Source organism: Mustela nigripes, chromosome 18 (assembly GCF_022355385.1).
Source record: "Mustela nigripes isolate SB6536 chromosome 18, MUSNIG.SB6536, whole genome shotgun sequence".
Classification (NCBI taxonomy): domain Eukaryota; kingdom Metazoa; phylum Chordata; class Mammalia; order Carnivora; family Mustelidae; genus Mustela; species Mustela nigripes.
The window spans coordinates 7,641,078-7,655,319 of NC_081574.1; the positions used below are offsets into that span (position 1 = coordinate 7,641,078).

The following is a 14,242-nucleotide window of genomic DNA, read 5'->3' on the forward strand; positions in this document are numbered from 1 at the left end:
TCAGCATGGTGCACATGAAGCAGGACCCACCAGAGGGGAAGCCAAGTCCCAGGCTGGAGTAGGAGAATCAGGAGAGATGTACAACACAAACCAACCACAAGAAGCCAGACCTCAAAAGTTGTATAGGTAAATTCTTATCTTTCTATGAGCAGATGACCAGGAGGCAGCAGGCAAAATGAATGATTTCAACATTCTAAATCTGCTATAAAAGGCATCCTAAATTCTAGGAAGCCTGGAGGAGCCCGAAAGGATGAAATTCAGTGAGAACTGATTCTGTATAATCAACATGGACTTCGTTTTCTCTTAGAAAAAATATCCTACTTGGGGATACCAGATAATTCCTTTTTACCTACACATACCTTAAATTTAGCACTAAAAGCTCTTCTTAGCCTGGAAGGCTTCTACTTTCTGAAGCATACAGCCTTCTGACTGACACCTCCAACTTGACAGAAGCTCGTGTGCTGTTGTGCATACACACCTATCCTAGAATAAATGCCTTCACTCTGGCACCCAGTAAGTCCACATGGGACCTCATCCAGGCACTGGAGGTAATAAATATGCAGTCGTCCCATAGAAACCAGTGGTGAACAGAAGACTACGTTCATTCATTTTGTTTACTAAGAATGGTTTTTCGGGGCACCTGGGCGGCTCAGTGGGTTGGGCCTCTGCCTTCGGCCCAGGTCATGATCCCAGAGTCCTGGGATTGAGCCCCGCATCGGGCTCTCTGCTCGGCGGGGAGCCTGCCTCCCCCTCCCTCTCTGCCTGCCTCTCTGCCTACTTCTGATCTCTGTCTGTCAAATAAATAAATTTAAAAAATAAATGGTTTTTCTGTTTTCTAAGTTTAGGTTTTTACCTAAGGCAGTCCTGGTGTCATTTGGCACATGTGTAAAATGTGTATTTACTAAGACAATAGTAAGAGGAATAGAATGGTGACTTCTCATATCAGCTGTGAATAGGAAAAAAAAAGAGGAGCATTTTCTCCTCCGTTTGTTCAAAAACAGACATTTAAAAAATACTGTTCTGAAATTTATAGCCCATACTTTGATTAGGCAATAGGATCAGTTTGTTTAAAAATTACACACATGAGTTAACCAACTATATTACTGTTGGCCTTTAAGGCAGTAGTTTTAAAATCTGTTTCGACAGATAAGGATACCGCCCTTCCTGGGAACTGTGGGATGAGCACTATGGATGTGTCCATATCTTCATTTCTTTTTCTCTGGTGAGATGGTCAGTTTTAATGTGCTTCCAAAAGGGGATGTGTGCCAATTCTGTGCCCGACACTCAGGGAACTGGTGAGCAACACAGATGTGTTCTTGGCTTTATGGAGGAGGTGGACATTCATCAAATAATAATGGCTATATTGTTATAAACTAGGATTCTAAGATGAAGGAAGCGCTAGGAGAGAAAAGTATGGGAAACTATAAAGCCTTTAAAAGAAATACATGATACAGTCAAGGAGGTCAGAAAAGTCTCCCCCAAGGACTCCTTGAGCCATATGACAGATTGGAAGGACTGGTACTTTAGCAAGGAGAAGACGGGCGGTGAGGGAGACTGATAAGTGTGAGCGAGGACGGCAGGCTAGAGGGGACACTGGTTCCCAGGCTAGAGGGGACACTGGTTCCCAGGGACTGAGGAAGTCGACAGCAGTCGGGAGCACTGTAAGTTAAGAACAAGGGGCAGTTAGGTCCCATGGTGCTGTGGAGGAAGGCAGGCACTGAACGTTGTGATAGAGATTTAGGTCTTACTCAACAGCAGTGGGCAATCCCTGAAGGGTTTTATGCTGGAGACTGACACCACCAGATTTGTGTTTTAAAAATATCACATTTAGGGGTCATTAAGGGAGCGCATGGGGATGAGGAGAAATGGAAGTGGGCACACCGAGGGGCATGGTTTTTCTTTAGCTGGAAAGCATGAGAAGCCTGTTGGGCTATAGTGATGGTGGTTGACATGGGGAGTCAAGATACTTAGGGGACAAGACGGACATCTGATGTGGGGACAGGCTGGATGTGTGACAAGAGAAGGGAGTCGGCAGGGAAGACCCCTGTGTTTCTGACTAGCGATGAAGTCACACATCAGGAGGGGAAACCACAAGGCCAGGGTGTTGTCTGGGCTGAGTGCGGTGCTGGGAACGGGAAGCTCGTCTAGGCAGCTACTGCACAAAACATCTGAGCATCCGTATCTAAAGAAGATGTACTTTGAAATACGTAATTTCAGTATTAAAATAAGGAACACACCTTAACGCATGAGATGTTAAAGTTAAAATAAGGCATATTTTTTGAAGAAAATTCATTTTAAAACATTTTTTCTATCAACAAGCCATAATAGAAGAATCTGCAGAAGAAATTAGTAAAGAGCAATAAATAGCTTTACACATTATCAACTAGCAACTTATTTTCTTATAAACTAACTCCTACAGAACAAAATTCCAAAATCCTGCTAAAACACTTACTGCTCAGCTTTATACTTTCACAATATGAGCGCTTTGAAAATAAAGTTTTATCTAACAACCAAATCCAGTAAGGCATTTTTGAAATGATAAGTAATGAGCTTTTAGTAGATACATTTTATTTGGTGAAATAATTCTTCAAGATCTGTCTTTTGAGGCTATTCTATGTCATCCCATTTTTATTTTTGTTAAAGATTTTATATATTAGAGAGAGAGCATGACAAAGGGGAGGCTTAGAGGGAGAAGCAGACTCCTTGCCGAGCAGGGGGGCATGATGTGGATGGAACTCGATCCCAGGACTCCAGGGTCATGACCTGAGCCGAAGGCAGTCGCTTTACCCACTGAGCCACCCAGGCACCCCTGTTATCCCATTTTTAAAAGAGATATAGCCTTTCAGTCTTTGGAAAATGTAACTGGTATATCTAGGCCTTTGAACCTTAAATCGGTATCAACCAAATTTATACCGATTTAAGTCAAACCCCATAATAATGATTTATAGGATACATATCACATTGCTTAATCGAAATATTTAAAAACATGCTAGTAAAGGCATTCCGAAAATGTAATTTCCTCAAACACTCACTTTTATTTTCTCTAACTTTTAAAAAAAATGACATTTCAAGAAACTCAAAAGGCCAAAAATCCTTTTATGGAATTTGGCTTAAATATAAAAGCAGCAACATTTTTAATATTAACATATTTTTAAAAAATGAATGTTAGTTTTTTGGAGGCTATCCTACTGGAATAAATATTTATTTTGATTTTAAAAAAGGATTAAGTTCCAACATTTATTAAAGGATTTTTAAAATCACGTTTTACTTCAGCGTTAAGATAAACACATATTATCCAGTAAAACCCGTCAAATTTGTAGTATTTTATTCAGAAGAGCATACACTAAATCTACAGTTTCTTAGCTAACAAATTCCTAATTCCTGTTTGAATAAGATGGAGGGGTAAGGGCGGGGTGGGGGAGTTTCACTATGCTCAATTTCTACAATTATATATTATCCTATTAAAATATTAGAATTTTATCAAGTACATAAATGTTATCCCATGACCCACAAACATATATTCTACTGATTGTTTCTACATGCACAAATATATTTAGAATTATGCTGCGTCTCTTGCTAATGCTTGTCCGAAGGAATGCTGTGTCATTGTGCTGGCCTGTAGAAGTTAATCAGGACTAAAGAAACTCCTGGCTGTTCTTAACTCTGAGGATAACAGCATCACTCCTCAGTTTTGTTTTATTTTTTTAAATCTTTAAAGTTTAGGTACAGGTAAGTTGAAGAGAAAATTCAGTTTTATAGTTTATTTTTTGTTTCCTCTTGCAAGTCTTAGTATCTGAAATGGCTTATTCCATCATCAAACGTATGTACAATACAAAGAAATACAATCTATTTTTCCCAAAAAACCAGTGTGGATTGTATATTAAGACAGTGTCTCCAAACCCAGAGCACAAATGATCATCAGAGCAAAAATCTTAGACATTTTAACCAGATGAGAAAGCACAGTTGAAGAAACTCAGGTAATCTTAATTTTCATTTTCACTCAGTTGTATTAAAATAGGAGTAGATTTTATTAATGGGATCCAAACTTCCACTCAGCTCCAGTCTCTGTGAGAAGCTTTAATGATATGTATTCCAAGCATAGACACTATTTGACTAAAAATGTTAATTTTTGGTCATTCCACATTGTATCAAGCAAACCTCACCATCACATTTTTAAAATTATTTTGAAGGTCAAAGTATAGTTCTGAATGAAGCCAGATTGCCTGTGTTATTTCAACTCTCAAAAGTAATTGGAAAAGCCTTTCAGGCAAACACAGGTTTGACTTTAGGGAAGTTTGCATCAGCTCAGCCCATAGCCTGGGCTTCTCCTAACATCCCTGTGCAGAGGCCAGTGGCACACAGCGCTTTAAGCCACACTTGGTGGTTGTCCTGGTGGTTATCACAGCTCCTAATGTGCCTTCTGATAGCAGCTTCCTCGCCCACAGGTGACGTCAGTGCAGGGTAGCGCAGCTGAGCCCAAAATCCGGACCCAGACCGAACCTTGAGATAAGTTTCTTGGTTATTATACTAAAAGCTTCACATCTAATGTGATGGGACTTTACGGGTAACTTGAAATATTTGAGATTCAGCGTCAGAATATTTTCTTGGCTTTCTAAGTGGACACAATGAATACACCCCGAGGCCTGGCTTACTTTAGTACAGTCCCCCGGCTGCACAAAACACAGATGTTTCCTCGCATGCTGTGAATTTGTGATTCGTGCCGTAGCTCTAGAATCAGAAGATTTAACTGTTTAAAAGTAATCGATGGCCAAATGACAACATTTAGATCTCACACACACACACACGCACGCACACGCACACATTCATACGTATGTTGATTTGTTTCCCTTGGCTGGGTCATCAGAGCTCATAAAGCAAGAGTAAGTTTCTCGGTGAGATTAAAGCCTCAACACCACAGAGTACTGAGAAGTTCCCTTCACTCCCCAAAGACGATATAAACCGCTCAGAAGGGCAGGGGGACCCGCGCCACGGTCAGGGACTGAGCGGGCGGCCCGTGGGGCCAGGGCACCTACCGTCTTGCTGAGGTGGCTTGTGCTGGTGTTCATACACTGTAGGCCCTCGCTGTTACAGCAGCCCCCACATCTGTAGACGGACACACATGGAGGTTTAAAGAAGGTGTTTGTGGCAGCTCCAAACTCCTTCCCCACATCTATACACACCTCACGGGGTACGCACTGAGTTTTTCTCCACTCATTATCAATACCTGTCGGGTCACAGGGAAGGCCGTAAGTTACACAGAAGCCAATGAGGGCGGCAAGCCCGCAGCGAGTTGGAAGTCAACGTTTGATCTCAGATATTCAGACTGAAGTATACTACATGAGGTTAAAAAAAGAAATAGTTGACAGGATTCTAAATTGCCCTGAGGATCGGAATGCAATATAATATTTATTTAATACTGAACAGAGAAGCAAAGGATATTTTCTTAAAAAACGAATTTCTGTAGTCCGGTAACAAGCTAAATTAGGATTATGCTTTCTTAAAACAACACCAATTTTTTCTGTAGCACTTAGGTTTGGTTTTCTTTGCTTCTGAAAATGAAAATTTAATAATACAGATGTTTGCAGGACCTGTGGAGAGACAGTCACGCTCATTTGCTATAGCATGTACTATTTTTGCAGTTTCAAGGCAAAGATAAACAACATGATTGAATTTTTCTTTCTAAACTGAGATGTAAATGAGGAAATTGCTCTGGGTTTGGGCTGAATTCAAAGATCGTTTTCAGGCAGGCTATCTGGCAGCTTTGGGTAACTCACTTGAAATGCAAGGGTGTTTTCCATCAACTGGGACATGTATCCTGAACCAAGTGTCTTCAGGAAAGTCAGATGCTCTCTCTTGGAATTCTGTTTCCAGTGACCTACAGGCTTAGCTCTAACACTGTGGACTCTTTAAATATTGCATTAGAGATGACGTACTTCTCAAATGTTCTGGCTTCTTTTCCCCAACTTCTTCCTCAAGTAAAACTTTTAGAAGAGAGGATATAAACTATGGGCTATTCAACCTTCAAGCCACTTTGCTTGCATGTCTTTTCAAAATAATTTGCAATCGCAAACCGTGATGGCGATGACTCTCCCAACTGAAGGAGTTTTTTTTTTTTTAAAGTAGCCCACCAAGTTATGCTATTGCCCTTTTATGCAGCAAAATTTCTTGTGAGATCTTTCAGTAGCTTTCCAAAAGTCTAGCTCCCAAGCCAGTTACCTGTGAAACAAGGCAATAAGAAGTCTTGGAAAAGATGATTTGGGGGTGATTTAGAAATTAAGCCCTTCTGAATCCGAGTCAGAAAATGTATGTGCAATTATTTTGTAAGATACAGAATATTTAAATGGGGAAACTGACACACTGTGGAAAATACTTCTTCAGGTTTTTAACATTTTGCAATGGAATATCACCTTAATAAAAAAAAAATGTGTTGGTAGGCGTGTACCTTTCTATTTTTATATTTCTAGAATTCCTCTTTACCACTCACAGTGAAATTATAAAATGCTGTATTTTGAAAATCTTCATTCCTATTCTTTTTTTTTCCTTTCAGCCCTAAGGCATTTAGTGTTACAAATGCTGAAATTTAAGAACAAAAACAAAACAACAGGCTGGCAGATTTCACTGGGCTGATATATAAAGCTTATCATATATTTTCTTTCCCATACTTACTTTTCAAGATCTCTGCATTATAATGTGCTGCAGCAAATTTTACAGTCTCTTCTGTTCTCGCATTGATGTTGGGCTGTTCTTTGTAACGCTGCCAGCCGCCCTTCCTTAATTGACACTTGTACATTTTCCAGTATTCTGGGTAGAGAACAGTCATGAGCTCGTCCACACTAGACACTGACCGCAACTGTTCCTCCAAATCTTTGCCTGCATACGCCTATCAAAGAAACATGCATGATCAGTTATCAGATTAAGAGATTTGAAAACAAATGTACTAAAAAACCCTCTAGGTTTAAAGTTATATATGCCAGATCCTTATTAAAAATGTTATTAATTTAAAAAATGTTATTAATTATCCTTGAATTACTTCATTTACTTGGTAAAATTATATTCATATTTTAATTTGAATCAGTACCATGATTAAAAATGAAGTACACACAACCAAATTTGTAAAGTATATATTTGATTTTTAAGAATTTTGTGAGACATAATTTTTTTTTAATTTTTTAAATTATTTTTATTAACATATAATGTATTATTTATCCCAGGGGTACAGGTCTACGAATCGTCAGGCTTACACACTTCATAGCACTCACCCTAGCACATACCTTCCCCAAGTCCATCACCCAGCCACCCTCTCCCTATCCCCTTACCCCTGGCAACCCTCAGTTTGTTTTGTGAGATTAAGAGTCTCTTATGGTTTTGAGACATAATTTTAAAAATAATTTCCAAAGTAGCTAGTTGGATTTATAGTTCTACATAACTGGCAAGTTTTTAAGTCTGAGAATGTATTCAAGCCTGTATTATCCTCCAATACATATATACTGAAGTCCGCTCTAAGGCTTTGCTTCGCCTTTAGTTATCAGCATCAGTAAAATATAATGGAGCAGGATGCTTGAAATTAGGAAAGTCTGTTTTACAGAAGCGGCTTTAGAATGAATAATTCCACGAAGGATGGGATTTCAGCAACAGCACCCCAGGTTATATTCTGGCAGAACCTCCAAGTATTTCCAAAAAGCCTGATTGTCAAGATTAATTTTGCTGTGAAAAAGACATGAAACAGTTTGGAGAACATTAATTCTGCTCATAAATAACTGTCCACATTACTGTGTCCAATTAAGTAGACCATCCCATGTTATATTCAGGTAGTTACCATAGATACAAAAAAAACTCAGTTTTTCTAAACTATTCTTTGAAATTAAGGGAAAATGGGACATTGTTTAACTTCATCTACAAAGTGAAATACAACATGAAATGTTTATTTTACACTGCCTTGCTTTTCCCAGATTTTAAGTCTAAATGTGGGAGGAAATGCTTCGGACACTGGTTCTTACAGTTTAGCGTGTGCAGGAATCAGCTAGAGAAGTGACCACCCCCACTGGGGGGTCTTGGATGGAGATCAATAGTCTACATTCTGGGGCGTCTGGGTGGCTCAGTGGGTTAAGCTCTGCCTTCGGCTCAGGTCACGATCCCAGGGTCCTGGGATGGAGTCCTGCATTGGGCTCTCTGCTCAGCAGGGAGCCTGCTTCCTCCTCTTTATCTGCCTGCCACTCTGCCTACTTGTGATCTCTGTCTATCAAATAAATTAAAAAAAAATAGCCTATATTCTAACAAGTCAGAGTTGGGCAATAAAATTGGATAATACAAGTGTTAATTTTAGGATTTCCCCTTCCTTTATTTATTGTGTCAGTGAAGTATACACTTAATCTCTTTAGGTCTGTGTTCTGAAAATAGGGATATTAATCCATAACCTTCTGGAATTCCTGATATGCCATCTGGCTCTACAAATATAATTCCCTTGAATAGATGGAGGGTGGGGATGGAGAAATCGCGATAAATGAAAGTGACAACATCTCACACAGTTGTCCCGTTGTTTATGAAATATTTGTCTCGGGAAAATATCATCAATGACACAGCATTCAAGAATCAAAAACGTCTTGGAATCTTAAGAGGATTGCAAGTGGAGAGAAAGGCTGCAAAAGTACATGGGTAAAATTTTTGGTCATCACTACCTAAAACGCAACGTCACAGATAGGGTTTCCGTCTGTCTCTGCTAGCCTGAATAGCCCTCGAACAGCAGGAACACCATGGGACTGTGCGACTGGTGGGTCCCTGGGAATCTTTTCCCCACGATTCGGTTGGAATTAAAGTCAAGTCGTGACCTCAGCTGATCACACGAAACTCACAGGAACAGGCAGGAGTGTTCGCTCCACCAGGAAGAGCTTCAGGACCACACCCACCAGTGTTACATGACAGAAGGAGAAGAACATGCCAAGCCATTCGGCACAGAGAGACAGGGGGAAGTGGGGCTTTCAGTGAAATATTATTCAAAATTTTAAGACAAATCAAAATTGTGCTTCACGTTTTGTACTTCGAAACTTAGAAAGGGAAAGTAACAATAATTGTATCTAGGACAGAAAATGCCATTACTTGTTAGATAAATAGAAAAATATAAGCATACAATTCACAACAGAAAAAACGCAATATAAAAAAGTGGAAAAAAAGTGCCAAAGCCAACCTACAACATAGGAATAGAAAATAAGGTTTTATTTATATTCTTTGGCTGAAAAAAAGGCTTTTTATGTAAACTATCTATATGGTAGAAAATACTGGAAACAATAAAGTAGGGAAACTATTTGGAATATACATGACAGATGGAAATGGACTAATATTCTTAAAATATCTCATGAACATGATAATGACAATAAACAGGTGCTTCAATAGAAAAATGGGCAAAGATCTTAAACTGAAGATTCATTGAGAATAAGTATGTTAGTATGTATTTGGCGATGGCAAAAGTGAAGGAAGCCCTAATTTCTTTCAATCCTGGTGGGAATATAAATTTGTAAAGCAATTTAAGGCAAATGTATTATTTCAAATTGGAGAGGGTTGAGTTAAAAACAAGATCTGTTTTAGACAGCAAATTCACTTTGGAATTAAATTTTCCATCCAACAGAAGTGAGACTATCATTATGCCAGATATAAGTCCAAACTCATCATGGGGCTATCTATCATACATGAACTTAAAAACAATCTGTACAGACAATTAAAAAAACTGATTAAATAGTACAGAGTACAAACATAAATGTAATAATACAATAACTGAGATATGTAAAGAGGTTCATAAGTGCTTTATGAAGAAGTATACAATTTAGACACAGTACACAGATGTTTATATATGTAGTAAATATTTTTATAAAACCAAATTCACATATAGATTGTATGCATATATTTGCATATATAGACAAGAGTAAAACATATGCAGCTGCATATATATATATAGATATACCTATCTATATATATATTCTCCAAATTGCAGAATTAAGGTAATTATTATGTCCTTCTTTATAAATTTTTATACTTTAAATTTTATTTTTTAAATTTTTTATTTTATTTTTTTAAGGATTTTATTTATTTATTTGACAGAGATCACAAGGAGGCAGAGAGGAAGACAAAGAGAGAGAGAGAGAGAGAGAGAGAGAGAGAGGAGGAAGCAGGCTCCCTGCTGAGCACAGAGCCCGATGCGGGACTTGATACCAGGATCCTGGGATCATGACCTGAGCTGAAGGCAGAGGCTTTAACCCACTGAGCCACCCAGGCGCCCTAAATTTTATTTTTTTTAAAGGTTTTATTTATTTGAAAGAGAAGGTATGAGTGGGGAAAGGGGCAGAGGGAGAGGGAGAAGGAGACTCCCCGCTGAGCAGGGAGCCCAACTCAGGCTCAATCTCAGGACCCTGAGATCATGACCTGAGCCAAAGGCGGACGCTTAACCCACTGAGCCACCCAGGCACCCCTGTATTTCAAATTTTAAATAGTGTACGTATATAAACAACAGAATGGCAGTTTCAAAGTAATTGTCTCTAAATGTACTGGCTCTTATTTCGGCTTTCATTTGCTTTTTTTCCCTTCTGTTTCTATAGAGCATGCTTTTGACATATTAATTTATAGCAAACACTGGCAAAAGCAGAAGCTGTCATAGACAAAATGGTATTAGAATAGCTTGATACTAAGTAGTTAATTTATTTATTCCCATTAGACTTTAATTATTATATCTGTAGAAGAAAAAGAATCCTTAATATCAAAAGACCAGATTTCCACCTTGGCAAAATGACTTATTTAACTAAGGAAAATTTTTGTGATGATCCAAATAGACATTTAATACAGAAGTATGTTACACATCTTATAGGTAAGGGTGAATAACTTGTCATTATAACATCTTTAGACGGCAAACGCACAGTACAGATTGTTTTTTAGGTAAACCGAAATTTTTACTCGATTTTGAACTGTAACTCTCAGTATTGTACCAGTTCTGGCATCATATTTCTTTCAATGTGTCTTCTGCATTTTTGTTCTAAATGAGTAACAACCTGGGAATTCAGCATCATCAGCTAAGTGATATGGCCAATGTGTGACTCTGGAGAAGACCCCAATCTTAAAGATAAAACGGTGCCAGTTTACCACGGCACATTCACGTTCACATTCTACTTTTAAGGAATTAGAAGGGGTCCCAGTAAACCTAGAAGGAGTTCTGAACCAGGAACACCCTCAGATCTTTGAATTAGAAGTGTATCTGTGTGAAAGGTTCCTTCTCAAAGCTTTCTCTTTTTTCTTGGTACGATATCCTTAACGCCCAGTGTTCTATTAGTTTTAGGTGTACAACATACTGATTCAAAAATTCTCTATGCTTCTCAGCGGTCACCATGGTAAATGTAGTCACCACCTGTCACTGTACAACTTTATTCTAGTATTACTGTCTACAGGCCCCATGCTAAGGCTTCTATCTCCATGATTTACTTATTTCAAAACTAGAGGTCTGTAACTCTTAATCCCTATTTCTATTTCAACCATCTGCATGTGCACCTCACCCCTGGGAACTACCAGCTTGTTCTTGTATTTAAGAATCTCTTTGTTCTGTTTTGGTTTTTTTAGATTCCACAGTTCCATGTAAGTGAAACTGTATGGTATTTACCTTTCTCTGACTTATGGTGTTCAGCATAATGCCCTCCAGGTCTAACCATGTTGTTGCAAATGACAAGATCTCACTCTTTTATGGTTCGGGAATATTTCATTGTGTGTAGTTATATGGATGTGTGTGTGTGTGTGTGTGTGTGTGTGTGTGTGTGTGCACGCACGCAACACATGGGTAACTTCCATATCTTGGCTATTATAAATAATGCTACAATAAACATAGGGGTGCACATATCTTCTCAAACTAGTGTTTTCATTTTCTTTGGGTAAAATAGTAAAATTACTGGACCATACAGTATTTCCATTTTTAATGATTTGAGGAATCTCCATACTGTTTGCCACAGTGGCTGCACCAGACTACACTCCCACCAACAGTGCACGACGGTTCCTTTTCTCCAAACCTCACCAACACTTGTTATTTGTCTTTTTGATACTAGCTATTCTGACTGGTATGGGGTGGTATCTCATTGTGGTTTTACTTTACATTTGATCATCATTTGATGATTAGTGATGCTGAATATCTTGTCATGTGTCTGATGGCCATTTGTACGTCTTTAGAAAAATGTCTCTTCAGATCCTCTGCCTATTTATTAATTGGATTGTCTGCTCTTTTCTGGTATTGTATAAGTTGTTTATATAATTGAATATTAATTCTTTATCAAATATATCATTTGCAAGTATCTTCTCCCACTCAGTAAGTTGCATTTTCATTTTGTTGATGACTTTCTTTGCTGCGCCATGGCTTTTTATTTTGTTGGAGTCCCAAGAGTTTACTTTTGCTTTTGTTTCTCTTGCTTGAGGAAACATGTCCATAAATATGTTGCTATGGCTGACATCTAAGAGATTACTGCTTACTTTGCTTTTTGCAGTTTTATGGTTTTATGTTTTACACCTAAGTCTCAAATCCATTTTGAGTCTATATTTGTGTCTGGTGTAAGAAAGTGGTCCAGCTTCATTCTTTGCATGTCCAGTTTTCCCAACACCATTTGTTGAAGAGATTTTTTTCACCATTGTATATTTTTGCCTCTTTTGTAATAGGTTAATTGACCATATAAGTGTGGGTTTATTTCTGGACTCTATTCTGTTCCATTGATCCATGATCTCCTTTTGTGCCAGCACCGTACTGTTTTGGTCACTACTGCTTTATAGTACATCTTGAAACCTGGGATTATGGTACCTCCAGGTTTGTTCTTGTTTCTCAAGAACATAAAATAGCTTAAGCTATTTTAGGTCTTCTGTGGTTCCATATAAATTTTAGGATTATTTGTTGTAGTTCTGTGAAAATTGCTATCAGTATTTTGATAGGGATTGAACCAAATCTGTAGAATGCTAGGTAGTATAGATATTTAACAATATTAATGCTTCTACCCCATGAGCATGGAGTGTCTTTCCATTTGTTTGTGTCATCTTCACTTTCTTTCGTCAGTGTCATAGTTTATGGAATACAGGTTTTCTCCTTAGTTAAGTTTATTCCTAGGTATTTTATTTCTTTTTGGTGCAATTGTAAATGGGATTGTTTTCTTAATTTCTCTTTCTGCTATTTTGTTATTAGTGTATAGAAATGCATCAGACTTCTGTATATTAATTTTATATCCTGTGGTTTTACTGAATTTTGTCATCAGTTCTAGTAGGTTTTTTTTTTTTTTTTTGTGGAGTCTTTAGAGTTTACTTTGGGGGGGTTCTATATATAATATGTCATCTGCAAATTATGATATTTCTTCCTTAACAATTTGGATACCCTTGTTTCTTTCTCTTGTCTGATTGCACTGGTTAGGACTTCCATTACTATGTAGAATACAAGTGTTGAGAGTGGACATCCTTGTCCTTGTCCTTGATCTTAGATAAGATCAAATTGAGAGCTCAGTTTTTCACCACTGAGTATGTTAGCTGTGGGTTTTACATATATAGCCTTTGTTATGTTGAGGTATGTTCCCTCTAAACCCATTTTGTTGAGAGTTTCTTTTCTTTCTTTCTTTCTTTTTTCTTTTTTTTTTTATCATGAATGGATGTTGTATTATGCCACATGCTTTTCCTGTATCTATTGAGGTGATCATGCAGTTTTAATCCTTCCTCTTGTTAATGTGGCATATCACATCAACAGATTTGTGAATATTGAAAGACTCTTGAATCCTTGGAATAAATCCCACCTGATTATGGTGAATCATCCTTTTATTGTGTTGTTGAATTTAGTTTGCTAATGTTTTGTTAAGGAATTTTACATCTGTGCTTGGCATCTAAGTCAGAGGTACTGATCTGTCATTTTCTTTTTTTCGTAGTATCTCTGTATTCAGGGTGCTACTGACCTTGTAGAACAAATCTGGAAGTTCTCCTTCCTTTTCTATTTTTTTGGAGTAGTTTGAGAATAGGTATTAATTCTTCAAAGTTTTGGTAGAATTTATTTGTGAAGCCATCTGGCCCCGGGCTTTTGTTTGTTGGAGTCTTTTGATTACTAATTTAATTTCATTACTAGTAATCTCTATGTTCAAATTTTCTACTTCTTATTCAATTCTAGAAGATGCATATTTCTAGTAATTTATCCATTTCTTCTGGGTTGTCCAATTTGTTGGCAAATATTTTTTCCATAATATCCTTATAATTCTTTGTATTTCTC

At 37.8% G+C, this 14,242-nt stretch overlaps 1 protein-coding gene across 1 annotated transcript in view; it reads right to left on the reverse strand.

Annotated features, from left to right (window-relative positions):
• The window catches only part of VEGFC (vascular endothelial growth factor C), a 98,383-nt gene that overhangs the window by 27,522 nt on the left and 56,619 nt on the right, over nt 1-14,242 (reverse strand). Inside the window, exons 2-3 of the mRNA XM_059384152.1 lie at nt 6,667-6,880; nt 5,034-5,224 (exon numbers count right to left, since the gene is read on the reverse strand). Of these exons, the coding sequence (XP_059240135.1) occupies nt 5,034-5,224; nt 6,667-6,880 (405 nt within the window). The remainder of the gene's footprint in view (nt 1-5,033; nt 5,225-6,666; nt 6,881-14,242) is intronic.